This window comes from Ornithodoros turicata, chromosome 1 (genome assembly GCF_037126465.1).
Source record: "Ornithodoros turicata isolate Travis chromosome 1, ASM3712646v1, whole genome shotgun sequence".
Lineage (NCBI taxonomy): Eukaryota > Metazoa > Arthropoda > Arachnida > Ixodida > Argasidae > Ornithodoros > Ornithodoros turicata.
In genome coordinates, this window is record NC_088201.1 from 145,449,649 (window position 1) to 145,475,564 (window position 25,916).

General features: G+C 45.2%; 1 protein-coding gene and 1 long non-coding RNA gene across 3 annotated transcripts; both read left to right on the plus strand.

Moving 5' to 3' along the window:
* Positions 1-2,902: 2,902 nt before the first annotated feature.
* Positions 2,903-19,520, plus strand: LOC135370519 (uncharacterized). Of its 2 annotated transcripts, none has more exons than XM_064604290.1 (3): positions 2,903-3,384; positions 15,622-16,810; positions 19,099-19,520. In XM_064604290.1, the coding sequence occupies exons 1-3, from the start codon at positions 3,158-3,160 to the stop codon at positions 19,447-19,449; spliced, it is 1,767 nt and encodes a 588-aa protein (XP_064460360.1). In that variant the 5' UTR covers positions 2,903-3,157; the 3' UTR covers positions 19,450-19,520. The 2 variants fall into 2 exon arrangements, with proteins under 2 accessions (XP_064460360.1, XP_064460368.1); XM_064604298.1 differs by having other exon boundaries at positions 19,105-19,520.
* A 2,218-nt stretch (positions 19,521-21,738) lies between these two features.
* Positions 21,739-23,653, plus strand: LOC135370527 (uncharacterized). The gene is made up of 3 exons (XR_010415366.1): positions 21,739-22,265; positions 22,435-22,573; positions 23,253-23,653. It is a non-coding gene; the product is annotated as an uncharacterized LOC135370527 (long non-coding RNA).
* The last annotated feature ends 2,263 nt before the right edge of the window (positions 23,654-25,916 follow it).

The following is a 25,916-nucleotide window of genomic DNA, read 5'->3' on the forward strand; positions in this document are numbered from 1 at the left end:
TCCATGATAGGCAAGCCTGAACGATGGGCAAGACACGTAAACAAACACAAACACGAAGGCTCAAAAAAGCTTTTGAGCCTTCGTGTTTGTGTTTGGTTACGTGCTTGCCCATCGCTCAGGCTTGCCTATCATGGAATTAGGAAGCTCCACTTGCAAAGCAGGATCTAATACACATTCATGAACAGTGAGCAGTACAATTCCCGCACTGCGAAAAAGCAAGCGTGGAATAGGCCCTTATTAAAACAGCAGGTGATTCGCAAAAGGTGCGCTCGACTACACTTCGCCAGAACAGAACAGAACTTCACCACATAGCACGGTCAAGGCCAACCACTACATAAATGATATCTTTAGAACTCCCGATTTTTTTAAAGCGCGCGGCGTGCGCCTTTTTTGGAGAGTTTCAAAGAGGCGTACGCCTCCCGGTTTTGACCAGTCAGGGGGCAGAACGATGTTTTTCGAGATGGTGATTGGTTCAGCGTTTGTGATGTGCTGAAGTTCTTTATTTTTCAGAGTGTACATTGCAGGTCTTACTATGCCTAGATCTGAATTATAATGTCCCACCCATCCACCTAAAGAGGGTGAGAGCAGATTGAGTTACCAACGTGATTCTGGAGGTGAGCTGATCATTTGCCCACGTACTGAAGTCAGAAACCGAATTCGGAAGTGGTGAAAACGCCGAGACACTTCCTGCACATGACACACGATAAATACCAAAAACATGAGTGTATTCACAGGACTTGACTACATTAGCGGTTCACTAGTGCTGCTTTATGCCAGGAATCCATTTCTGACTCCGTTCTTGCTCCTGCCCCTTCGCAGGAAAGAAATAATACATTACTGTTATAGACAGGTTATTTTCAGTATTAGGGGAATTGTAAACACAATAGTTACTGTTTTAGGAATTGAGCCGCTTATTTACACGGATTGGCAACGGGCATGATTGCAGAATACAGCTTCTTATTTCAGGTTTACCACTATGAACTAGGGTGGCTCTCTCAACACTTATACCTCGTTTGGCACTCGGCGGCGCACCCGTCGTCCTGCACGTCGCCTATTGCATTTATTGCTGCGCAGTCTTAGTTGGTGTTCAGTACAATGCAGATATAGCCAATTACTTGTTACTTCTCACTTGTGAGCGGTGTCAATGCTTTCATTTATCTCTCTCTCGCGCGCCATTTTTGCTTTCGTTTTCCTGGGAACGAAAAGCCTTACAAAATTACGATCAGAGTTTTATTCGCGCACGGACAGCTGAGGACAGAAAATCATTAGCGAAAGAGGGTGATGACACCATGAGATGTCTGGACACGTGTTGGCATACCGGAGAATACCCCAATCTCGGTTCTGCTCCTGGTCATTGTGACAGACGGGTTAGAAAAACACGGAGGTCCCGTGCCTCGACACAGCACGATTTTTGGCTGTTCGCTTAATATCGTGCAAGAACATTCCGTCCAGGTAATGAGTAATTACTCAGACAAAATCTAATCCGATACCATCACTCATTATCTGTTCCCAGATTGTAATGCATTGCCAATACTCATTACTCAAATTTAATGCCTTACCGACAATGGACTACTCTGTAACGCAGTATTCTCCGCCTATGTATGGAAGGGTTGTGGCCTCTGAACAGAACTTAGTCTCATGAGAGGTCGACGTGTAGTCGAAGGGACAGTGGCATCTAGCGACGTGTTCGCGGTGTACGTCAACATTTGAGAGCCCTAGCAGACCCGTGCGTGTTATGCGTGCAAGGGCTAGGCTGTGCTCAACTGGAAACCAACAGCGCACCCAGTCATGGTGAAATAATGTACCTGCACGCGTTCCAGGCAGGAATTGTGCAAACTCCCAAACATTAATTCTGTATCCAAATAAATATGGATACAGTCAACCCTCGTTTTATTTATTTATTATATATAATACATTTATTATTTATTATACCGATTTATTTATGAATCCCCTCGTTTTATGAACACGAGCACGAGGAACCAAACTTTTTACATGCATTTTTCCCTCGTTTTATGAACCTCGGTGTTCGAATAATGAATGGAATTTCTGGAAACCAACTAGGAGTTGCCCAGCGTTTTTGACCCCAATTTATGAACGGATCGTTCCGAGGTCAACAGAAACCTGCAAAGGGATTATTCCGTGGTCTTATGAGTGACACCTGAACTGAGAAAACGTTTTCCGGGTATTGCATCCTCGGTTCTTAACCCTCAAAATCTTGACAAACGGGTCTTCCGGCGTCGCACAAGGGGCGACCAAGTGTTCCTGTCCTCAGTTTGTGAATAAGGTGGTCGCTGTCACCCGGAGATTAATAAACGGAGGTTACAAATCCCGGAGGAAATCCGAGACCAGTCGACTGCGAACGAGGTGACATCTCTTCTTTCCAAGATTGACACAGCAGAAGGCATGGTCGAAAGCAAAATTACACAGTATATTGCATTATAAACACATTCTCAACTCGGAAATACTGTTCCATTTGCTCGATAGTACTCACTTAACGGAATTTTCGATTTATGAATCCCTCGAGTTATGAACAATTTTTCGGGGAACCGAGGGTGTTCATAAATCGAAGGTTGACTGTATATCCAAATCAGAATTGGAATCCAATACATATCGCTTGTCGTTTCGTTTTGTTAGTGTCTGGTGTGCTAGACAACTGATGCAAGATTTTCTTTGTAGACCGATTTGCTTATTAATTTGTGTTCTTTTGTTGCTCGTACAAATTCAGAATCCTTAATCGGTGGGAGGGTTTTATTTTACGCTGCATCATTTAACGCTATTCATCGCGGTGACTGGTTCATTGCTCGATGAATAACTGACTCATTATGTAGTGGCGAGATGCTCTTTTTTGTCCTCGTAATGGCTTGCGGTTCCTTAACTTACACAAACGTACGTCACCTTTCCAGCAGAGACAGTACAGACAATAGAAGTCCCTGAAACGCAATCCTTGAGAAGAGGGGGACCAGGCATACACCGACGAGAGGATATAAGCACACACCGACGACAGAAAGTAGCAGTTTCGTTCGCTCTGGCAGTTCTTCTTGGTACGGCCATTATCGGCCTCATTGTGTATTTGAACCTCGGGAAGCCGAGCGCAGTCGCCAAGGTCAAGCACTGCACAAGCAACGCATGCAAGCGAGCTACTGCCCAGTATGAATCGATGCTCAACGCAAGCTTTCATCCATGCAAGAACTTTTACAAGTACGCCTGTGGGGGTTGGCTTGCTGGAACGTCTCAGGAGACCTCCTACGTAGACGACGTCTTTGCTAGCGTCACCGAAGACGCCCACACTCTTCTGTACGATCGCAATATCGGTGTTTTAGAACGGGATCCATTTTGGAACCTCGTGACGTTCTACAGGAGCTGCTACGACTTCGCTGTCGATACGTAAGTCGGTGCCTCTGCCCTGTTCATCATGACGACATGTCGTTATTACCGCCTGTATTTGAAAATATCGGTCAGAAAAGCCTGAGCAAACTCGGATTTTTTAATTCCAGATGTTGCACAGGATTTTCCTGAAAAATATAAGACGATGTGGTCGGGTAGTCCTGGTGGCTCTCTCGAGCTCCAAGCGCACGTCCAAAGTACGCTAATTTTGTGGCTCGACCGTCCAAAAATTGACGTCGTACTTGCGTGCACGCAAGAGAAAGGAATTTGGCACCACGACGTGGCCAAGTTAGTTACTAACAAAGTGTATAGGTTTCGAAGCAAAAGTTGGGGTATTCTGAGACACACCGTTGACTATACGAAAATCTGCGAAATCATCTACACCACAAAACGACCCCAATAATTTCGCCCCCTTTCCTTCGCCAACGGCTTTGCCCACGAAGGCGAACCTGGTGACTTTTTCATCATTGATCAAAGTTTATCGAACATGTTATTTCAATCGTGTCGGAGCGCCTGAGGTTCCTTGCTTGTTCGAAATTCGGTAGAAGGAGCCAATATTTTTATATTCAAATTATACACAATTGATTCAAAACTACTGCCTTTATTTGAACTCTCTCCGTTCGCACGACGTATTCACGTTAAAAAGATGCGGCCTTGTCCGACACCACGTACCCAATTCTTTATACCAAATAGTGGCATGTTCTTTTTCCCAACCGCTGCCACTACTGCTGCGGAACACAGTGTTCAACAGATCAGCAGTATTCGTCGTGCCAGGTGTGTAGCTACATCTGCTGGGGCAGCTGGGGTGCACACCAGGGCTGGGGTGCCCTGGGGGGCATAATGCATAGTATTATAATACTATTGCGTATTTTAATATACATTTTCGAGAAGTATTTGTATTAGTATTATAATACGCCAAAATATGTATTACCCATATTACTGTATTACTTCGTAGTACCTAGAAGACCAATGTGCAACTATCTGGCAGCCGTAGAGATTTACAACAAAGCAGATGACTGTGAGCATCCAAATTTGATTGTGACGATACTTTCGTGCAGAAGGCTTCGGGTCTGACGAGACCTGAAGTAGTGCAGCCTTCGCAGGAAAGACTTGTCTCATCAAAATTTAGATGCTGTCAACCGCATTCTTTCTGTTGTGAAGACTGTATTACTTGTTGAGACAGTAACATATTTCGGTCTTCCCTGTGGGCATTGGCCACATCACCAGCAGCAGTAGCGTAGACTGTCGCCCTGGCGATGAAATTATGATTCATTATCTTGAAATAAAGTTGTTATTGTTGCCCCTGTATGACTCAGACATAGTAAACATTGATAACATGTTGTCGGATAATGGGTTCATATGTCATTGCACAGTTGCATTGTTCCATTTCCCCCTGTGTCTTTGTCACAAATCGGCATACTAGGTGGCAGGGAGATAACAAAGTACCTCGTCAGAACTGTTTTATACATCTTTTGTGAACGTCTCCAACATACGTTCATAGATATAGATCACTTGGAGAACTTGACCTGTTTCGCGGAACCCCCACTGAAGCTCCTCCTCGTGGGCGCTGCAGTCGCATCCGGCCGCCGATCTGGCCGGTCGTCTGCTACCACGCTGTGGTGCGATTCGATGACTCGTGCTCGGCTTTTTGTGGCTAACTACATGACGATAACACATATGCGTATGAGCAGTACGTAAACAAAAAACAATATCAAAGACATGTCACATTGAGTTGTGCCCTGTTGCAATGCCGCATACACAGGCCAGGACGACGAGCGACACTTTTTTTAACCTCCACAAGATGATAATCTGCGTGTAGCTTAAGCTATCAGGTACGTCACGGGTGTGTGACTCCCATTTCCAGAGCGGCGACCAACAGCAGCATTCAGAAACACCTCCTCTGAAACCCGGCTTGACCTGATAGCAGAGGACAACGCAAGGAAGCTAAGTTTACATGGTGGGGCATGAGTTACGTGAGGGCGATTTGGGCAGGGAGAGAGACATATCTGAGGCGAGCAGTAACCTTCTCGAGCCGCGACCTGATAACACCGATACCACGCGCGGGAACTTTCGCATAAGTTAAAGAGTAAGACGAGATCTATAACTGTGGGAACGAGCATGAGACCTTACAGATACAGGAGACTGCCGGATGAAATTGACAGCTTGGCGCCTGTGATTGCCTTCTGGACGACAGATTGACTAAATGCGAGTTCTAAGGGTGCAGCAAGGAAAAGGTGCGCAGACGATATAAATACCACGTAATTATATGATGATACCGTCATATGCATCGAACGGGGTTTGTTGTATTCAGTTTTTTTTATTGCGTGTTTGCGCCGCGGAGTAACTGTGGCTATGAACGACGTACAGACATCGAGAGATGTCTGTTGTATTCAGCAATATAGTTGTGCGTGGAAAACGTCAGGTGCTCCTAAATTGCAATCAGCGAGCTTAGATAAGCTTGAAGCGAAACAACAAAAACGCGGTTTGATAGTGTGACCCCGTCCTTCAATCGCAGCCTATACCTTTCATCTCCAATGTTTGTCGTGGATTTCCAATAACCATTTGTATGAATCCATGGTATGAAGTCTGGCATCAGATTGAATATATGGTAGTAGAGACTTGAACAGGGTAGAATATCGCCAGCGGCGATTAGACACCCATCGTCAAAAATAGTTTTCTTGAGTAGATTTGGAGATAACACTGAACAACTGCTACGCAGTCCATTATTTAGTTCTCGACGAACATGAAGCAATGCTTAGTTCAGGGTTATCAGGAGCGTCACACACGCAGGCCGCATGTGCATTGCTTGCAGTCAGATATTCTGTGGCACGAGGGTCTTGGCCACGAAATAGAGTAAAGTTGCCCCCCCCTCCCCCATAATGAGGAATTCGGAATAAAACTAGTTTTTCCGGCATTGTTTTTACCCTTTCTCGATTTAGTGCTGCCCCTGCCGATGTCAGGGAGTAAATACACATTCGAGCAGTACTTGTGGCAGATGATCCTCAAGAAGTTGTTACAGCAACTTGGTATGCACGTGCATTTTGGGAAACTACGCTGTAAGTAACATGATAATTAAAAAGTAATAGTGAAGATAAATGCAGAGATGCCATCATAATTATTACACTAAGTTTATGGGCTTGCAGAATAGCAACAGCCTCTCCGGATATCATCCGCAAAAAACTGTACGGAGCAGAGGCCCGGATTAAAAAAAAGGGGGGGGGATGTACGAGGGTCATTGTGTGAAAATGTTTCATTATTTCTCTCTTCGATTTTTCTTTCTTTTTCACTTTGAAAAGGTAAGCACATGAACAATACAGTGTGTAGACCGACAATTTCACTGCTCCTGAACTTTGTACATGAACATGTACGAAGAACTTGAAACGCTTTTAAAATTTTCAGTGTCTGATTTAGAAAGGCAGCTCATTTGTTTCTGTTGGTGTGTCAAGTGAAGTTTTTGATTGATGAATTGTACGTGCGAATGCCTAATAAGTATATGACTCGGCTGTTTTTTCTATATTTTTTACGTTAAGGTACTTTGCTATAATTTCGGTCGTTTTCAGGGGTTTCATTACCCTCTGCCCAGGGACGCATACACTCTGAAACTGCCTAGTACAGCTTTGCCACCAATGCATATACCCATAGATGTGTATCCATCAACCTATACCACCCTATGGTTCGCTCCACTCGAAATCACGCAGACTTCTTATCACGCCGGGTCCCGCATCTTGGCTTCTATGCACATTGACGATAGTTCGGTGCCAGTCTGAACAACAATGACAAATAAGAAATCTCGTTGCTCTACGCTGCTTATACTGGTTGCATAACGGAGTAAAAGCTGATACCCGCCGTTTGAATTCAGCATGAGAAAGCCATGACGATATGGCAGATACGAGGCGCAAAAGCACTCGCACGGCAAATCTCCGTCAGTCTGAACATTTACGCGGCAGCGGACACCTACGGGTTCTGTTGATAAAGTCTGAGGAAAAGACATCATAGATGAAAATACACATCCTTTACGAGCTTTTTGAATTTCACCGTTCATGGTAATCAACAATTTTTTCTCCAAATCCAGCTCGCATAGAGAAATTCATGCTTCACTTACACGTCTGCAAGAAAGAAATGACCCACAGGATCCTTCTGAAACATTGCATCTCTTGCCAAAAGTAAACCAAAACCTTTCTGCAACCCCGATGACGGCAGGGGCATCCAAGGAGTACATCACAAAGAGTCACTGGTGCATTCTGCATAGCCAAGCTATTATCAACGGCTTATACTAGGCCCTTGTAGCAGTATTTTAACCGTCGTTGACCGCAAAATTTGGGAAAGGCGAGCCCTTTTAAAACTGCCACATCCCTCGTATCATGGCGCTAAAGGCATATTCGTGACGGCTTATGCTGTTGCCCTTCCCACTGGGATTGCAACAGAAGGGACCACAAAATTTGCAAAAGGCAGCAGCAGAGTCATTTACAACGTGCGAAACTCCTTGTATCATGGTACCAAAGGCATATTCATGACGGCGTACGCTATGCCTTTCTACTGGGGTTGCGCAAGAGGCGACCGCAAAATTCAGATACAGCGGCAGCAAGGCCTCTTAAAACGGACGACACTCCCTGTATCATGAAGCGACAGACGTGCTATCAGCGACTTGTGCAATGCTATTCTGCTGGGGTTATAACACATGCGATCATCAAATTTGGCAAACGAGACAACACAATCCTCTTAAACGAGCAAAACCCCTTGTGTCATGGTGCCAAAGACTTATTAACAACACTTATACTACGCCATTCTACCGGGATCATAGATAACACAGGCGACCGCAAATATCGGAAAAGGAAGCAGCATAGCCCTTCAAAACGGGCGAGACCCCTTGCATCATGCTGCCTAAGACATGTCATCAATGGCTTGTGCTGTGCCCTTCTACTGGGATTGTAACAGAGGCTACGGCAAAATCCGGAAAATGCTACAGCAGAGCCCTTTAAAACGGTCGGTACCTCTTGTTCCATAGTTCCAAAGACATGCGTATTCGCAGCGGCTTATACTATTGCCCTTCTACTGGAATTATAACGGACGCGACCGCACACTCCGTAAAACGCTGCAGCAGATGCCTTTAAAACAGGCAAAAACCCCTTTTATCATGGTGGCAAAGACATATTGCACACATACAAGGACGCGCCGGCTTGTTATACCCCTCTCCTGTGATTGTATCTGAGCCTACCACAAAATTTGGAAAAGGCGGCAGCAGGGCCCTTTACAACGACTTAAATGACTTGTATTATTGAGCCAAAAATATACCATGAACGGCTTGTACTGTGATTCTAATAGTGCCATAACGTTCAGCAGCAGATAGAGCCATTTAAAACGTGCGAAGCCCCGCTAATCGTAGTGCCAGGACGTACCTGTTTTCCCTGTACGTGGAGAGGTCGAATTTGTGAAAACTGCTTCCACAAACAAAATAAACAGTAAAATGTTATCAAATGTCCTAAGCTGGTTTTACAAAATGTATTCGTGAAAGCTAGTACCATTTTTCCCTTCTGCACGCTGAGAGGTCGCGTTTGACAAAATGGCTTCGAAAACGGCACTCGAAATGGCCAATCTCATCACCCTCGGAGGTCAATATAATTTGATATAACAATGATATTAAAGATGTCCTAAGCTGATTTTGTAATATGTATATATACAGGGTGTCCACGCTAAATGTGAACAGATTTTTAAAAAATATATCAATCACTTTTTCCGACATGAAATCAATTGCAATATAGCATATGCTGAAGGGCACTCCCTAGGGGGGCATTAACAGACTCCCAAGGCAATGTCTTAATAACTTTTTAATTATAAAAGCTACGAAGTTGCTCCAATGAGAACATCTGATCTCTTCGGTCACCAGATACCAAAACCGTTTTCAAAACAAAAATCCGTTCGGTAGATAGTCCGCAAAAAATTCGTGAAGGAACGCCATTTTTTTCTTTATTTGGTTTATTGCGCATCTTCAAAGAAGCGGCTTTCCTTTACCCCCAGTGTGAGAGAGTGAAAGAGCATAGTACCGCCTCATGCGTCGAAGACTAGCTTTAACTTGAGGAAACAAAACAAAAACACAAATCTATCGGGTGACTGTATCGCGACTGTCCTTATCTTGGGCTGCATTTTCTGTTTTCTTTTAATCTTTTTCCGGGACGCAAGAGGCGATAGTGTGCTCTTTCATCCTCTCGTATCGGGGCGAAAGAAAGACGCGTCTCTAGAGATGCGCAATGAATAAAATAAAGAAAAATGGCGTTCCTTCACGATTTTTTTGCGGACGATCTATCGAACGGACTTTTGTTCTGAAAACGGTTTTGTTATCTGGTGACCGAAGAGATCAGATGTTCTCATTGGAGCCACTTCGTAGCTTTTATAATTAAAAAGTTAATTATTGAAAGTTAAGACATTACCTTAGGAGTCTGTTAATGCCCCCCTAGGGAGTGCCCTTCAGCATACGCTATATTGCAATTGATTTCATCTCGGAAAAAGTGATTGATATATTTTTAGAAAATATTTTCACACTTAGCGTGGACACCCTGTATATGTGAAAGTAAGGTCACGGGGTTTGAACCCCCTACGTTGTTCTCCTGTTGCTGTTGATCTTCACACATCGTGTCGTGGTTGGTATGTTGCCAGGAGGACGTACTGACTAAAAATAAGCGATGACATTCCCAGAATTTCACCGTGAGCAACCGTCACATAAGAAACCCCCCGGAAATCCGGGTTCTTCTGTGTCGGTTGCTCAAGTGATGCATTGTATTCCTGTCTGATTATTTTGTTTACTTGGTTCTGGAAACATGTTTTATTGTATCTGTTTCTTTGGCTATATATACTTGTGTCGCAGTTAGTTGTGTAACCTGAAGAAGTACCGCCTCTTGCACGAAATTTCTTGTTCAAATAAACCTCACTTGCTCCAAAGCGTTTTCATGTTACGTGTGTGATATTCTTAGAACTCTTAGAACGTGAAACACACTGCAATGAATTAACAGTACGCACTGCGAAGTTCAATCTGGCAACGCCCTTGCATTTTCACAGCAGAGCTGTCACAAAAGATATGACAGTTTTAATTCCGTGTTAGCGCCGCGAAGCAACTGTGGCTATGAGCGGAGAACAGATGTGGGCAGATGGAGAGTGGACAGCAGGAAGGAGTGGGGGACAGGGGGGTTACTAGGCCTCCTGGGCCGATTTCAGGGGGAATTGTGCCACCATTCGTCTGGAAAGTCTTCGGAAAACTCAGGGAAACCTCAGACAGCACAGCCGGTGGTAGGATTCGAACCCTCCCACCACCTCCAAGTCTTCAGCAGGACTTTGCCTACCACCAACGAGCGTGACGCTCGGCCAACCCACTCGGCCATGCCGCTTGTAGATATGACAGTCTGCAGAGTGATACACCACGTGTATTCATCTCAAGAGCTCCTGGGACTCTCTGATGCCTCCAACATCCTTGAGCACCATCGGTTTGGCGGAGGTGGAGTTCTAGCGTGGGGAGGGATAATGTTGGGTTCACGCACTCCTCTCTATTATGTTTGAACAAGGAACTGTGAACGGTCGGAGATACCGCAGCATCAGTCTCCAACAGCATGTCCGACTATCCATGGTGCCACGGGACCTGAGTTCCCATGTATTGATGACAACGGACATCCTCAACGAGCAGCTTTTGTGGAGGAGTACCTAGAAAGGGGGGGGGGAATCACTCCCTTTCAATGGTCAGCTCGCTCTCCGGACATTGAGCATTCATGAGACGCTCTCCGAAGAGTCATCGCACAGTAATCCGTCCCCTAGAGCGATCCTGGACCTCCGAGCATATCTGGTGCAAGAGTAGAACGCTATACCTCAGCAGCTTCTTAATAATCCTGTTCTGAGTATGCCCACACACTGTAAAACATGCGTGTCGCTGACGGCCAACACACAGCATATTGAAACATCATCTATTATAAAACAAACATGTTTGCGGGATGCCCACGCATATGTTTTCTCCATGGAGCGGCTGAATGTATATCTTTCCACTACGGGAAATCCATCATTACCTTTTTTTTTTTTCTGGAACACCGTATATCACTTCAATAGACATATCCACCCTCCCCCCTGTAGTGGAACAGTCTTAACTGTCATTATCCTTAATTTCTGAGCATGCGTGTATTATGTGCTCTAATACACTATTTCAGAAGAATATTTTATTAGTATTATAATACATGTTTTGTGAAATATTATCTATTAGTACTACAATACTATAAGAGTTACACCACGATAACGACTGTGTAACGTGTAAATTTCAGCGGTGGGTGTTGTGTGTGGATGTTGACACTCTCATGTATGCACAACGACGAATACCGCCTTGTGCTCCTTGAAGTGAGTTGCGATGCGTAGAGCCGGTATTAGCGGGACCAACACATTACTAAAATAGGCGCAAAAGCGGGAGAGGAAACACCAAGAAATCGGGACGCTTTCAGGGACAACGTACCCATCCCTGAGTATGTCTAAACTGCTTTTCTTTATTATATTTATCATATGTCTAACGGCTTCAGATTATTTCAACTGATTGTGCAACGCCGAAACTGACAGTGAACAGACAAGAAGAAGGAGAGAAGCGGGGAGTTTTCTGATACAACCCTAGCGATTTCCCGAGAACTTCCCGCTAACAGCTACCGCTCTAAAAACGTACTATTACTGCCCACCTCTAGTAGCGACTCAGCACGGTTCCATTGATTTCCTAGTGGGAACCCAGTCTCATTTCGAGAACAACGGTACTTGGCTTCTCAGAAATACTGTACCAATACCTCGAAGGATCGTAGAAAGTGAGGCTGGTTGATCTAAGTCCATGTTGAAAACGACCACGCAAAACGAAGACTGACGGCACACACAAGCACAGATTTCGCATTTGGCAGTACAAAAACGTATGCGGCACATTTCTAAAACGCAAAACAAGAAAGATCGCTTGCTGCTGTATTTTACTTGCCTGGGCTCGACCTGACTGGATGTCTTATTCTCAGGGTCATCTTGAATGTACAACTCGGAGGATGGATATTTATTTTGTTAACTCACGGGGCTATAGCAGACAACACAGTCCTCATCCATGCAAAACGCTTCGAAAATTTGTCCTCTTCGGATTCGCGCATCCTTTTGATAATCTGACAACTGTGAGCATGTGGTACTGTGCAGCAACTGGCCTCTGCCCCTGACGATGAAACTCCCCAAACATCATTATTAAAATAAGATAGTACTTGCTGCTGTTTTTGTTAGTAAGAATCGCGAAATCGTAAACGAATATTAAACGAATATTCGGACCATTGATTCGAAAACTCGGTTATAACTTTTAATATAGCGAGGAAGGAAACACTGAATTAATTTTCACTCAGGCACGTCGTCACCTTAGGAGCTGATTTCAGTGACTCAATGAATGTTGCAAATACCCGCCATTTCTAACCCAGTATGAAACATAATGCACATTGCAAATGAAATCCCCATTACTGGAAATAGAAGCATGCGCAACACTGTGACGGTGACAAAAGTAAAGCTCGCACACTCAGGAGGAAGCTCATGACGGATCTAAATAGATCTGCTTCCCACTACCCGAGAGAAACGGTCGCTGAAAACGTCTCCCTAGTTATGAAAGGCATTTTTCAACGTGCGCCCAGAAAGTTTCGTTTTGTTGGCTCACTTTAACTTCACCATTAGGCAGGGCGGACTCAGCGATTAGCGTGTTGGCCATGTTACGTCGAGACTGGGAGGTAACCGGGTTCGAATTCCAGTGCCGAACCTGGGTTTTCCTCAAACGCTTTCATACATCTGTCGGAACAGTTTCCTTGGAAGTCAGACCAGGACGCACATTCCCTAGGGGCCCACTATGTGAGGCCGACTATGGCGAGCTCTTTCGCCGCCACCACCACCGGTATCCTTCGCGGGGTGCAGTAAATGCATCGATAGCGGGTGTACAATTTGTTGCACAGTGGATCTCAGGAGGATTTACAAACCGAATCGACATCGAAGAGGATGATCTAATGACCTTCTTGCTCTCGTCATTTGTTGCATGACTGAACATAAGGCGTGGTGGTCCACTTACCAGAAATGGCGGCACGCGATTCCAGTATGCTAAACGAAGGTGCTGGCGTCTACCGTCAGATCAACATCTATAGACATCCGCTCCTGCTACATTGTCACCTCCATAATCGTTCGTTCAGGGCACCCTTAAGAGCGGTACAATTCAAGACGCTGTTCTGCCCTGCTCTGTAGCTCAGTCGGTAACGTGTTGGCTTGCAGAGCTCAAGTCCACGGGTTCGATCCCGGCCGAGGACGGCTGCAATGTGGGGAAGTTAAACATTGCTTCCACCACCGTGTGGCAGAGATTTGCTGCGCACGTCAGTGGAACCCCAGGTGGTCGAAATTATCCGCAGTCCTACCCTGCGGCACGTGCAACATGTCGCAACACTAGGCAGACAAACCTTACGTGTAAAGCCCGAATCCCATAACAAGCGACACGCGGCAGATACACGCGAGAAGCGACAAAATCGACGTCACTGCCGCCACACGAGCGTCAAAAAAGCTCAGTCGCGGCTGAATATTTCTGCATCTACTCCCAGTAGATATTTGTAGCATGTCGCTGAGTTCGTTGCCTGTTGTTTGACAAAACCAGCTAGATTTGACGGCGTGAAACAAGAACTGAACGCGTGGGCAAGGGAAAGGGTGGAGAGGGCAACCAACAAAAGTAGCAGACGAAGAAGTGGGCGGGGCGTTGGGAACTTCAACCGCAGCGCCAGTGCGTTACGGCGAATATTACATAGCACCTTCATTACAAGTTCTCCTCGTTTTGACGAATGAAATACTATTTTTGGTATATTTATGGCAATTTACAACTTAGCTCGAATAAAATAAGCAATGCTTCTCCAAAAACATCATTTCTCGGCGACGGAATGTCGCTGCTCAAATGGACCAGGAAGTCGCGCCATGACCAGACGCGACAGCGACAAATTCTGCAGCGCGTCGCGTGTCGCTTGTTATGGGGTCCGCGCTTAATACCCCGGCACCATTATTAAGACGCCATTCTAGAATCAAAAATAACAAATACTGTTAAGAGCATCAACTGTTTACTATATACATTAAAAACTTCGTGCAGACTTTCGTGCAGTGGGCTGCACTTCTTCAGGTTGCCTGAAGAAGTGCAGCTCTTAACCGTCTTTGTTATTTTTGATTCTGCATCGCCGGAAACTTGTACAGGTCCCGACAAAAGTTTACGGAACACGCGAGCGGTGTATTTTCTCCTCGGTACGACATCCTAGCGGCAAGCGGAAGCTGGCGAAATCAGACCAGTTCACTGCCTCAGAGGGGTGGACGACTGCGCTCTTAGCGACACATAGCGGTAGTTTCGGTATGATTACTATTGTGTGTGTCCGCGAAGTGAGCTGGGTTTAACTGTTGTGCTCGTCAACAGCTTGTGACTCAACGTCATCAATCAATCAATTATCAATGTCAGCGTCAATTGTTTATCAGCTCGTCACGCGTCGTTCATAATAAAGCAACTGTTCACAAGATACCTTTCTTTCTCTTGTCTACATATCACGGCTTTCCATTAAAAGCAGTACACCGTAAAGTGTTGCCACTATGATTCATCCTTGTTATCACGATGATAGCGGCGAGCTCCCTGTCTCAACAATCGTTGAATCACATGTTGTTGGCGAGCACAATAGTATAATCCAACTCACTTTGCGGGCACATACAACAATAATCATACCGAAACTACCGCTGTGTGTCGCTAAGAGCGCAGCCGTCCACCCCTCCGAGGCAGTGAATTGGTCTGATTTCGCAAGTTCCGCTTGCCGCTAGGGTGTCGTACCGAGGAAAAAATACACTGCTCGCGTGTTCCGTAAACTTTTGTCGGGACCTGTACATTGTTTTTCTTCACGTTCTACGACGCCGTTCTAGGGCAGAAGAGAACTCACGTGGTCGTTGTTTGAGTTTCGTAGGCCTTCTTCGAGAAAAAGAAAAACGCAAAAGTACATAATCAGAAGAAGAAAAAAAGTGTATCCGGTGTTTCTGTATGCGCTCAACATGTTATCTGTTGACATCCATAACGCAGTCGTTCGCGTAAGATGTTCCTGCAACACATTGGGTATTCGTATAGATGTTCTTGGGTTGTGCGCAGAGAGCTTTTCTGTTCTAAAAATGCATTTCATGTCTCGTGTGGATGCCATACAAAAAAAAATTATAGCTAAAATTTCTTCTTCGTAGGGCAAAGCAAGGCATTGTTGCTGAGTCTCAAAAGGCTGTGCAATCCTTGCATGCAAAGGAGTGGCTACTAGACGATGCCTCCAGCTTGCTCGAGAGAGTGATTCGCCTCAGCCTCGGCAAAGCAATACCAACAGTCTTTGATATCTACATAAGGCCGTATCGTGAAGAGCTGCGACCACTCAGTCAATCAAAATACCACATCGCTGTCAGCTTGGGTGAATCCGTAAGCAAGATGATAAGACCAACTGCGGAAAAGTTCTCCCCAGAAGTCTTAAAGCCGTACATAATCTCAGTCTTGGAAGCAATTGGGATTGACATGACTCATGCTTTCATCAAAGACCTGATCAAATTCGAAGAGAATTTCCAGCAAAGGTCATACGAATCAAGAGAATCTTGGGACGACACTCCCTTCAATTATACGTCATTGCCTTCCTTTCCTCCTCATCTCCAATGGGAGGACTGGAAAAAAGCTATTCAGCGAGAGATCGTTGGTGCAAGTAAAATACAGGACGAGCTGTATGTGTACAATATGAATGCCGTAACGAATATAACGAAGGAGCTGTTTATTGTGGATGCAAAGCTACGTGCATCTTATGTATCCCTTCTGGCCGTCACGAACATACTCCGGTATCGTTTCCAGACTTCGAGCGCCCAAGACACCTGCGTAAGCCTGGCGATGAAGCACTTTCCTGTGAACACTATTTACCTTATCAGCGAGCAACGGATCGTTCCCACTCTTCAGAGTACTTTCACAATATTCGTGAAAGGTATTCAAAGTCAGGTTATACAAGAAGTTGCGAAGGCGATGTGGATGACAAGAAATCATTTCGGAGCAATGAGAAATATGATTAAGGCACTCGACGTCCTGGTGCCAGAGACTTTGCCACCACTTCTAAGCAGAGATGTGCCTGTGATGTCTGCGGAGTTCCCGGAAAATTACGTTCGTATCAGCGAATACACACGTGCACTTGAAAACAAGTACCTCAAGTTCGGTACACATTCAGCACGTGCTTTACGTGCAAATGTTCGAATTGACAAAGACGACTTCGAGTTCACCAATGGCATAATGTGGGCGCCGTGGTTCTACGATGGAAAGGAGGACTCGTACATCAATTATGCCACTGTGGGAGTACGGACAGCCATAGCATTGTTCAAGTTCGTAATGAGCAAGTCGACTCGTCTTCTTCAGGTACCATGGAAGAAAACCTCGTTCAGCTAATGCGCTTCCGTAGATAGGGTACAGGGGATATATCTTTTTGCGAAAGAGTCCGTGCCCATTCCAATGTCTCGAATAACTCCTTATTTCCTGAACCTTAAACGAACCTACGAATGTCCCGACCGTAAAGGCGCTGTCTTACTCAACATTTGGTAGAACTGAGTATTTTTGGAAACGGTTACTGTTGTCTACTTATATCTACAGAGCAGTAATCTAAGTATAACCAAACAGGAAAAAATAGTTCCTATTGCATCCTCTTATAGTTTCTTTTGTCTATATGGCGAATTCGGGTTGTCATTTCCTGGCAACTTTTTTGCCAGACCTCCCTTGTTCACGAGGCGCCGTCCGAGCGCAGGAATTTGCCAGCTAGCACTTTTTCCGCCCGGCCTCCAAGGGACCAAGCAGATGATTGCCAAACTATATCCGTTGTTGTCACATCCGCATCACGAGGGCGGCTAGGGACCTCATTGGCCCACAGGTCGAAGGTCAGTTGTGTTGGCACACGACGGAACCCGAAGACGAGCGACCGCGACGCCCCCAGCGTGATCCAAGCGTCTAAAGCCACTAGATTACTCGCACTCATGTTCAGGTGGCAAGGGTCACGTCATTCAGCATGGTCGCCGACTACCAATTTCCGAGCGCTAGGCTGTGTTCCCCGGACACGACCACCCGAATTCGCCATTCGTTTCCTCCGGTAACCAGAACAAAACAAAGAATTTTCACTAGATAAGAACCACGTGGCATTTCAACGGACGGTTGTAGACGGGTGGCACTCTGCGCTATTTAGGGACCTACAGTGACGCAAAGGCGCAGAGGGATTTCTTCTCTTTCTGTTGTCTTCTTTTTCTTTTTTGATAAAGGCGCAAATACCCCAGAGCAAGTGAATACGAGGACAGGGCAAACGCCAAGGCAGACTGACTGACAAACCACGGAGCACTGGGGTTTTGTCGCTTTATCGAAATGTCCGACCAAACAGCTCCGTTTTTAAGGCTTTTTTTAAATACCTTTGATACGAATTCGTACGCTACGCGCGAGTGAGATATGAATAACATCGCCAAAAAAGGCGGGCGGGAAACTGAAAGCGTATTCCTTGGACGTCGCTGTCTTCGTTATTCGAGCGACAAGAGCTGCGTCGATCTTGATACGTCATTTCAGCACAGAACACATGTGTGCCATATCCTGCGTATCGCTATAGATATTAGAGAGTTTTAGAACTTTAGTATATGCTCCGCAAGTACGCGCTTCTGCGCAGTAGAAGAGGGCGAGGGTGAAAAATGATGTGCGTGGCGGCGTGCCGCGCTCCCATTGGCCAAGGTTTATTTCCAGAGCGCACACAGCTTCGCTGACAGTGGGAGAGCACGATTAACTGTTGCTGCTGCTGGCGGGTCCAAACGGCATTCTACGGCTGGGGGAGTGTTTGTGTGCTGTGCTGTGTTTTACGGTGGCTACAGAAACAGTTCAGACACGGTGCACAACCAATGCTCTGCCTTTGTAGCAGAATCAGAGAGCACAACGACAGTTCAGTTTAGTGTTTTTTTGAGCGGCCCCACAGAAGTTCTAACGTCTAATAACACCGTAATTTGAACCCAATGGGAAAAATGTTTGCTGGATGCTCCCAGGAGCGAACTTATACGATAGCCGAATAGTTCAAACTTCAGCAAACATATTGCGTTCAACTTCCGTTTGTCTTTCGTCGATAAAGCAAGATAATCTCCAACGAAAAGTGGGACCTGTAATACAGAAACAAGAGCTGTTTTAGCCCTCCCAGGGGCACTCTGTGCATCGAATCCTGTGTGCCTTTGTTCACCTTCTTGAAGTGCGCACATGGTGACTGCGGGCAATCAGGAGCGTCCTAAGAACGTCACTGTGACGTCATGCGCATTGACCCCGCGAACTTGGTGAGCGTATATCGTATGTTATCATCTTTGCGTACATACGGGTTAGCGTTGATTCTTCTGCGCGGAGCTCTTTCTGTTATCGGCTTGCCCAGAACCACCAACGCTACCTTTACGTGTGTAAAGGCGATACCGTACGATATACTAAAACCCTCTATGAGCGCCAAATTTCATGTTAGCGAACCCGTATATGCTACTTTTAGCGAAAAATATCGTTCACATACGGTTTCCGTGAACATTCGCTATATATTAATATCGAAGAATGCATTACTGGGATTCCCGTCATGCGGGACATCTTGCCTTCGTCCTTACTTGAATAGTCAATTGAGAAATGCATAATTGAGTGCTAAATGCATAATTTCTCAGTCGCAGGTAAATCAGCAGTGGAAGGAAGGTGTCAGCTGCATGCTGCATCAAACTAAGCTGCTGCAGAGCAACTGGAGTGAGAGCGCACTGCGATCAGCCTATGAAGTTGCTCGTGGAACGTCTGTAGCATTAGACTTGGCGTCTCCCCTGCCAGACATTAATGCGAAGCGATTGTTCTTCGCAAGATTATGCCAGCAGTACTGTGATCGGGGTGATATTTCGAACGCCGACATTACAGACTTCAATCCAATGAAGCCGAGCCTCTTCTGCGAATTCGCAGTCCGTCAACAACCACTTTTTTGGGAAGCGTTTGGTTGCTGGAATTTTAAAGGAAATTGTTCCATCACGTGACACATGCAGTGTCTTGTAAACGCGGACTCAAATAGTGACTATACCTGAAGAATAAACTCTGTACACCTTGTCTTGCTGCCTTGTATTGCGGCTGCCCAAACACTCTCAACAGTGCTTCCCCCAGGATGCGGTACACCACATGCAGATGAGGTGGAGGATGTCAGTAAAATTCCTCTCTCATAAGTCAGCAAGAATCACGACACGGATGAAACACAATTGACCCCCGAAAATACCATAGCATGCCATGTTGTCATGTACAGATGAAGCTGAACCGAACAGGTGACACACTCCCCCCAGTGTACTAGCCTACATTATGAGAAAAAAAATATTTGAAAAGGTGGTAGAAGCGCCACAGGTCTCCCCTGCATAGTTCCTGCCGACTGTGGGTGCGAGCAGGGTGTCGGAGCGAACCGAAAACGATAACCGAAAACCGAAAAAACGCTATTTTGGTGCGAACCGGAACGGAATCGAAGCCGTGTCCCTTGTCTGAGAGCAGCGAAGTTGAATGCATTTAGGTATCCGCGAGGGCAAGCGGTGCGAAGTGGCGCCTCTTTTGTGGACAGGACACGAAAAAAAGAAAACGGAACCGTCGAGCGCGTTTGTGAGTGAAGGTGTTCCTCGATTTGCGTCGTAGTCGTGCGGTGGTGCCTGTTGGCTAGGCAGCAGCAACAGACATTCGGATGGGACGCGATCGCACCAATCCAGCAAGAAAGTACTTTACGTATGACATCACCACAAACAAGTGCGTATTTGTCATGCGCTTCAAGACAGGAGAAAGCCTATTCGAACAGACAGTCACCGATAGGAACCAGGAGCTATTAATTTCACAGCTGCGTATTAACATTAAATACCATGTATGCGGAATTAACGGGTTTACATTTAGCAACATTGATTTTTTTTCTGGAAATGAATATGCCCACCAGAATCGGAACCGGTTAAAACCGGTATGAACTGTTATTTTTTTGCTCCGGAACAGAACCGGCACCGGACCGTGTATGATAGAACCGGAACGACAATCGGAACGAAAAACGTTTCGGTTGGACACCCTGGGTGCAAGAGCTGCAATTCTGCCCATAAGTCAAATGTACCTTCTACGGTAGGTCGGCGGAATTTGAACACCGAATACCGGGCTTCCCTTGGTTGGCAAACGCAGAAACATTTACAATTGGCAAGTTCTGTTTATGCGAGTTGCACGAGCTCGTTCCTTTACTACAAGGACCAAATGCGTAGTCGTCTATTAGCGAAATATTCAATGAATATTCTATATAAGTTGTGTCTGGTCCAGATGATGCACAATGAAGTGTACGCTGCTTTATTAGTACCGTTCTGCCGCCAGCACTACCACCAGGACCTGTCGTAATAGCGGAATCACTTGAACGTTGTAACACCATCGTACTTAAGTGATTGCTGGCACGTTCCCCACCCCACCACTAATCGCATATGAATGAATCAGCATCCCTGTATCAGTAACTGAGTAGAAGGTAAGCAGTAGCGGTAGCACTGTATGAAAAAGGTGCAATAAGGGACGCAGTCTAATCCAGTCCCAGCTACGTAACGTCAACCATTTGAAAGACATAGTACTATTGACTTTGTTGTTTTGGAATCATTGTCATGAACAGATCCTGATCCAAGACCGTCTGCTAGTGTGTTTTATTATATTCGTGTACAGTATAACGACGGTAGTGCAGGTGAATATTTTCCTCCCTATATTTATCCACCGCAACACAACATAGTGTTGGAGTTATTCTGTTGGTACTTACATTTGACAAAAGTTCGTTGCATAACGCATAATAAGTGCTTTTAGATTGAACGCTGCTATATATCGGAAGTATCGAACTATAGAACGGAAGGTCAGAAGGCGATGATGCGATAAATCAATCCGTCAATTCGACAATCAATTCGACAATACGTAGGGCCAAAAAGGATTTTTACTCAGTCCAGCTCCCCGGTATGCTTTCTGGGAACCGTCGTAAGTCTTGGAGAGCCATATGTCCTCCTCGTACCGAGTCTCTATCTCTGACGGGAACAGATGGCTCTAACCTTACTGACGCTGACTGCGCGGTTAGATTTAAAGCTCAGCTACGCCGATTTTCGAGTGTTACAGAATGGAATGGTACTCACACGATGTGTTCATAAGGGAACAATGATTATGTATGCAAAATAGTTATCCCAAACTCCTCGTGGTTTTCCGAAAAAGTGAATTTTTAGTTCCACTGACATCCCGTCTTGTGGCCCGCAAACCCTGTGTCGACGACACATTCGTGGTCTGCCCGCGTTCCGGCTTGGCATGACTTTTGGCTTGGTTTCTTCCGCCAAGCCGGCCAGTTTCTTCTGCCGAGCCGTCTGCTGCGCAGATTCACATTAGGGAAGTGATAAACAGTTCGCTATTAGGGAGCCAATATATTTCTGGACTTCACTAAACCCACGAGGAACGTGAGTTTTGCTTCCTTCGACTGCAAAGCATTTGCTAGGCCAGTACAGACTTCCTGGTGTCATTCGAGTTTTGTGCTGCGTGCCGAGAATGCGTGAGCGTTTTGCTCCCGTCTGCGAGAACACTTCAGCATGCAGTTCCAATGTTTCAAACCACAATTTTCCGAAAGGCGAAAGAGAAATCTATTGACTGCAACAATCGGTTACAACTCCGACTGTGTGCCACCTTCGAAAGCAGTGATTTGATCTGTTCATCTGGCTCATACGAATGTTACGGAAGCAATGCGCAACTTGTTTCACAAGAAGCTGAAGATGCTGTCCGGGATGCTGTGCCAACCTTATCTGCAGCAGGAAATTGCAGGGGCAAGACTAGGCAGCAGATAAAGGTAAGACGCGTAATGTTAGACAAGTCAGTCATGCGGTGTAAATTGCATCGCGTAGAAGAGAAAAACACGCTATCTGTCAGTTACTGCTTCATCCTTTAGAGATTACGCCCCAGCGGGTGTATTCTCAGTACAGATTTGGAATTGCCTTATTTGTTAAATGATTTCGCAGGCATTCTGGCACCACCGAAAAGCTTGCACTCCACGTCTCAACTATCACCGTCTGGGTTTCAAGCTGAAGGCTTTCACCAGTGCCAACCAGACGCCCCTTCAAAGTTCATATGCTTTTTTTGACGGAACAGTGACACCTGGTACTGAGACATTCCATTTTCTGATTAATCAAGTGCATTCCATCACTTGTGCTCGACTTCTTGTGTTCGTATACCCTTGCTGTTGCTCGCTAGCTTAGAGCAACCATGCCTGAGGTGCCAGCGCTTTCAAAGTACATTTAAGCAGTATCATCGTATCATATGCACGGCAGCACATCTTGTGTATTTTGAGTAAGGTATAAATTCAATGTTGGCTCAGCTGTTGTATTTTGGTCACCAATAAGGTGTTCTTCCAGAACGCTCAAGGGCAGTTCAAGCAGTTTCATGTGTGCAACAGCACATACTTTTTCTCAGTTTTGACTATGGTAAATCGAAATCTTCCAGTTGATGTCTTTCGGTCCTAAATTATGTTTTTCGAGACATTCAAACAGCATCATATGTGCAACAGTACATACTTTTTCTCAGGTGAAGTAAGGTAAATCTGTCCGCTGTGGTGTTCCAGCACTGCAGCAGAAGCTTGTGTTGCATTCAAGTGGTATCATGTATACAAAAACTTGTTTTATGCCTTTCTGTAGCTGCTGTACTAATATAGTGAGTACAGAGACATTCCTGCATAACATATCGGAGCATCTTGTGTGCTATTGTTGGTATGATCTGCAGCAGTATATTGATATGTTAATTATTCAATGACTTCAGCTAACATTTACATTCTTACTTCCAGGTAAACCTGTCACGCAGATGCCCTACCCCTTGGTATGCATAGTTCAAGATTGTACCGAAACAATCCACATGGAGCATTACAACACACCACATACTGCATGTCTATGCTGCGTGTACAATGCATCAAACCTATTCTCAGGTACAGGCCAGCTGGTACGCAATTACAACATGAAACAACTGACACAGGGACCGTAAAGTCATGCCTTTTCCTCCGCGCCTCGGGTTTCATGTTATTATCCTCACATGCAGCTCAATTCGCCTGTGCTGTGCAGCATGAGCAAAAGCATATATTGTTTGTGGTCACATGACACGGAACATAAATACAGTGAAACCTTCCTATGTTGGACACCCGCGGTGCAGCCGAAGCGTCTCCTACTTATAGAGGTGTCCGAGTTACAGAATATGATGGAAACAAAAAATGGAAGAGATCACAGCTGTGAGAAATGTCTTCCTTCTTCAATTTAAGGTCCTTAGTGGTACCTGGTGGTGGTGCCTGGTAGTGGTACCTCTACCCACTCACTGATAATTATTACTGATTTTAGTATATTCAATTCCGTTCAGATTCTACTCAATGGCATTACCTCTGGAGCCTTTCGAGCAGCAAGGACTTGTCTCTGAAGCGTCAGCCTACTTCTCATAGCTTTGGTGCAGTGCTCGTTCGAAGGCTCTAGACAAACTGAAGACATGTGCTCACATAAAGAATTACAATGTAGACTGACAGCACTTGTTTTTGGACTCTAAAAACTAAAGCAACTAAATGCTGAGACCAGTATAGGGGAAAAAAGGGGCAAAAGTCAAGGCCACTGGCTCATTTTGGGTCTTTTCGGTGCAAAGATGGGCCGATATTGAGGTAATTTGGCCAGGGTTTTGTCCGACTTTGCAGGGGAAACCCTATCCTACTTCCAAGATAGGGAGGTGTGCGACATAGAGAATTTCGTCCCCATGTAGTTTCAATGGGAGCCTGCCCGTGCAATGAAATCATGGGGAGTTGTCCGAGTTAGGGAGGTGTCCGACTTTGAAGGTTTTACTGTACTATAGAGCATTCTACATCATGTAATCTAACAGTTGTTCACGTTTGGATATTTTAACCATGGAATTCACCCTGCATGCACCATACCATGTCCAAACACTAACAACTGCTAGAGAGCAGCATGTACTGTTTCGGTATAGCACTTATGGCTTGCGTCCTGTGATCGGAAACAGTGGTGTCTTTTTTCTGCTACAACCAGTAAACTACAGTAAAGATTTAGAAATACTGTGTCATACCATAAAGCACTATGGGAAATGGCAGTTTGAAAAACTGGAGAAGACTGTCATTAGAATGGGGGGCATGTTCTACGGTGAGATTTTTTACAGTGTGTGCTGCACCACGTAATGCACTGCAGGCCTACCACAGTATGGTAACGCTCTTAATACTGATTTGCTCAAAAAAGGAATCTGTGTGTTTCTTGTACTAACTTCCCCTTATGCAAAGTAGTAGAAAAATGTTTTCAGCCAATGGGGAGGGAGAGGACATCATTCTGGAGTCTCGTTGACCTACAATGTGTCGTGTGTGAAGGTCATTTTGAAGAGTGTAGGTGGTACAAGACTGTGTTCCCACGTTCTTGGCAGTGTTGACTAATAACCATAATAAAGTAGAGGGTACATTTGTTGCTTCATATATTTGTGTCATGGCAAAGTATGTAGAGATACATCTGTCTCAACCTGCAGGTGACAAAACTGCTTTTTATGCCTAAACTATGACAAAGAGTTGTCTGTTCAGCACCACTAATCATGTGCCGGCCTCCATGACATGTCTGTGACATTCCAAAGTGATTAACATGTCCCATAGATGTGTGCAATGCTGAAGATGACTGTGTACCTTCTATGGATTCTTGATTCAAGAAAAGTACTGTGTGATTTGCAAACAGCGCCTGGCTGTACCTTCACAATTCTACATAAAAATATGTAAAGTTTGCCGAAGGAAATATCATGAAGGTCCTTTGCGAAAAACCCTGAGACGAGGGATAGGAAGGGACATACACAATGTCTCAACATAGCTTGTTTATGTCCCTTCTTGTATCTCCTCTTCAGGTCTCGCCATCATGGACACTATCACCAGCTAGCTTGCTGTTGAACCGTTCTTTCAACGATAAGGGTCACTTTCATGGACTGGATGGCAGCCAACATGCTGTCAATAAAAAGAATAATGGAAGGAGCTCAATATGATCCTTAGGCTGTGCGTGGTCATTGCTTTCTGACAAATGGCGACTTCGAATTTCAGGACAGTGCCTGCAGTGCTAGTATTCTTGTGTTCTCACCCTTGACGCCCATTGTGTGTCATCGGTCACCTATAATCTGCTAATATGCACATAGCTAAAACAAAGTATATTTGTATTTCTTTGAATACAGTTGGTACAGCACATTGTTTTTTACATGTTCTTTGGAAAATATAAATAAAAAATTCTCTACTCTGCAAGTCTCCTGTCAGCTCTACAGAGCAGCTTCGAATCTCACTAGAAGCCACGTGTGAAACCTTGACCAAACTAGTGGTGAAGGTCCGTATGTAGGTCATAGATAGATACTATTATTATTATTAGATCATAGGTCAGGCTTAGGTCCTGGTTGGTAGCAAGGCATTTGAATTTTATTAAAAATTGTGCAGGAGGTGACCAACATAACTAAA

Coding starts and splice junctions, on each gene's coding strand:
- LOC135370519 (XM_064604290.1), top strand. CDS start 3,158: ATGCTCAACGCAAGCTTTCATCCATGCAAGAACTTTTACAAGTACGCC. Junction 3,385..15,621: donor TACGACTTCGCTGTCGATAC/GTAAGTCGGTGC, acceptor TCTTCTTCGTAG/GGCAAAGCAAGGCATTGTTG. Junction 16,811..19,098: donor AGTCGACTCGTCTTCTTCAG/GTACCATGGAAG, acceptor ATAATTTCTCAG/TCGCAGGTAAATCAGCAGTG.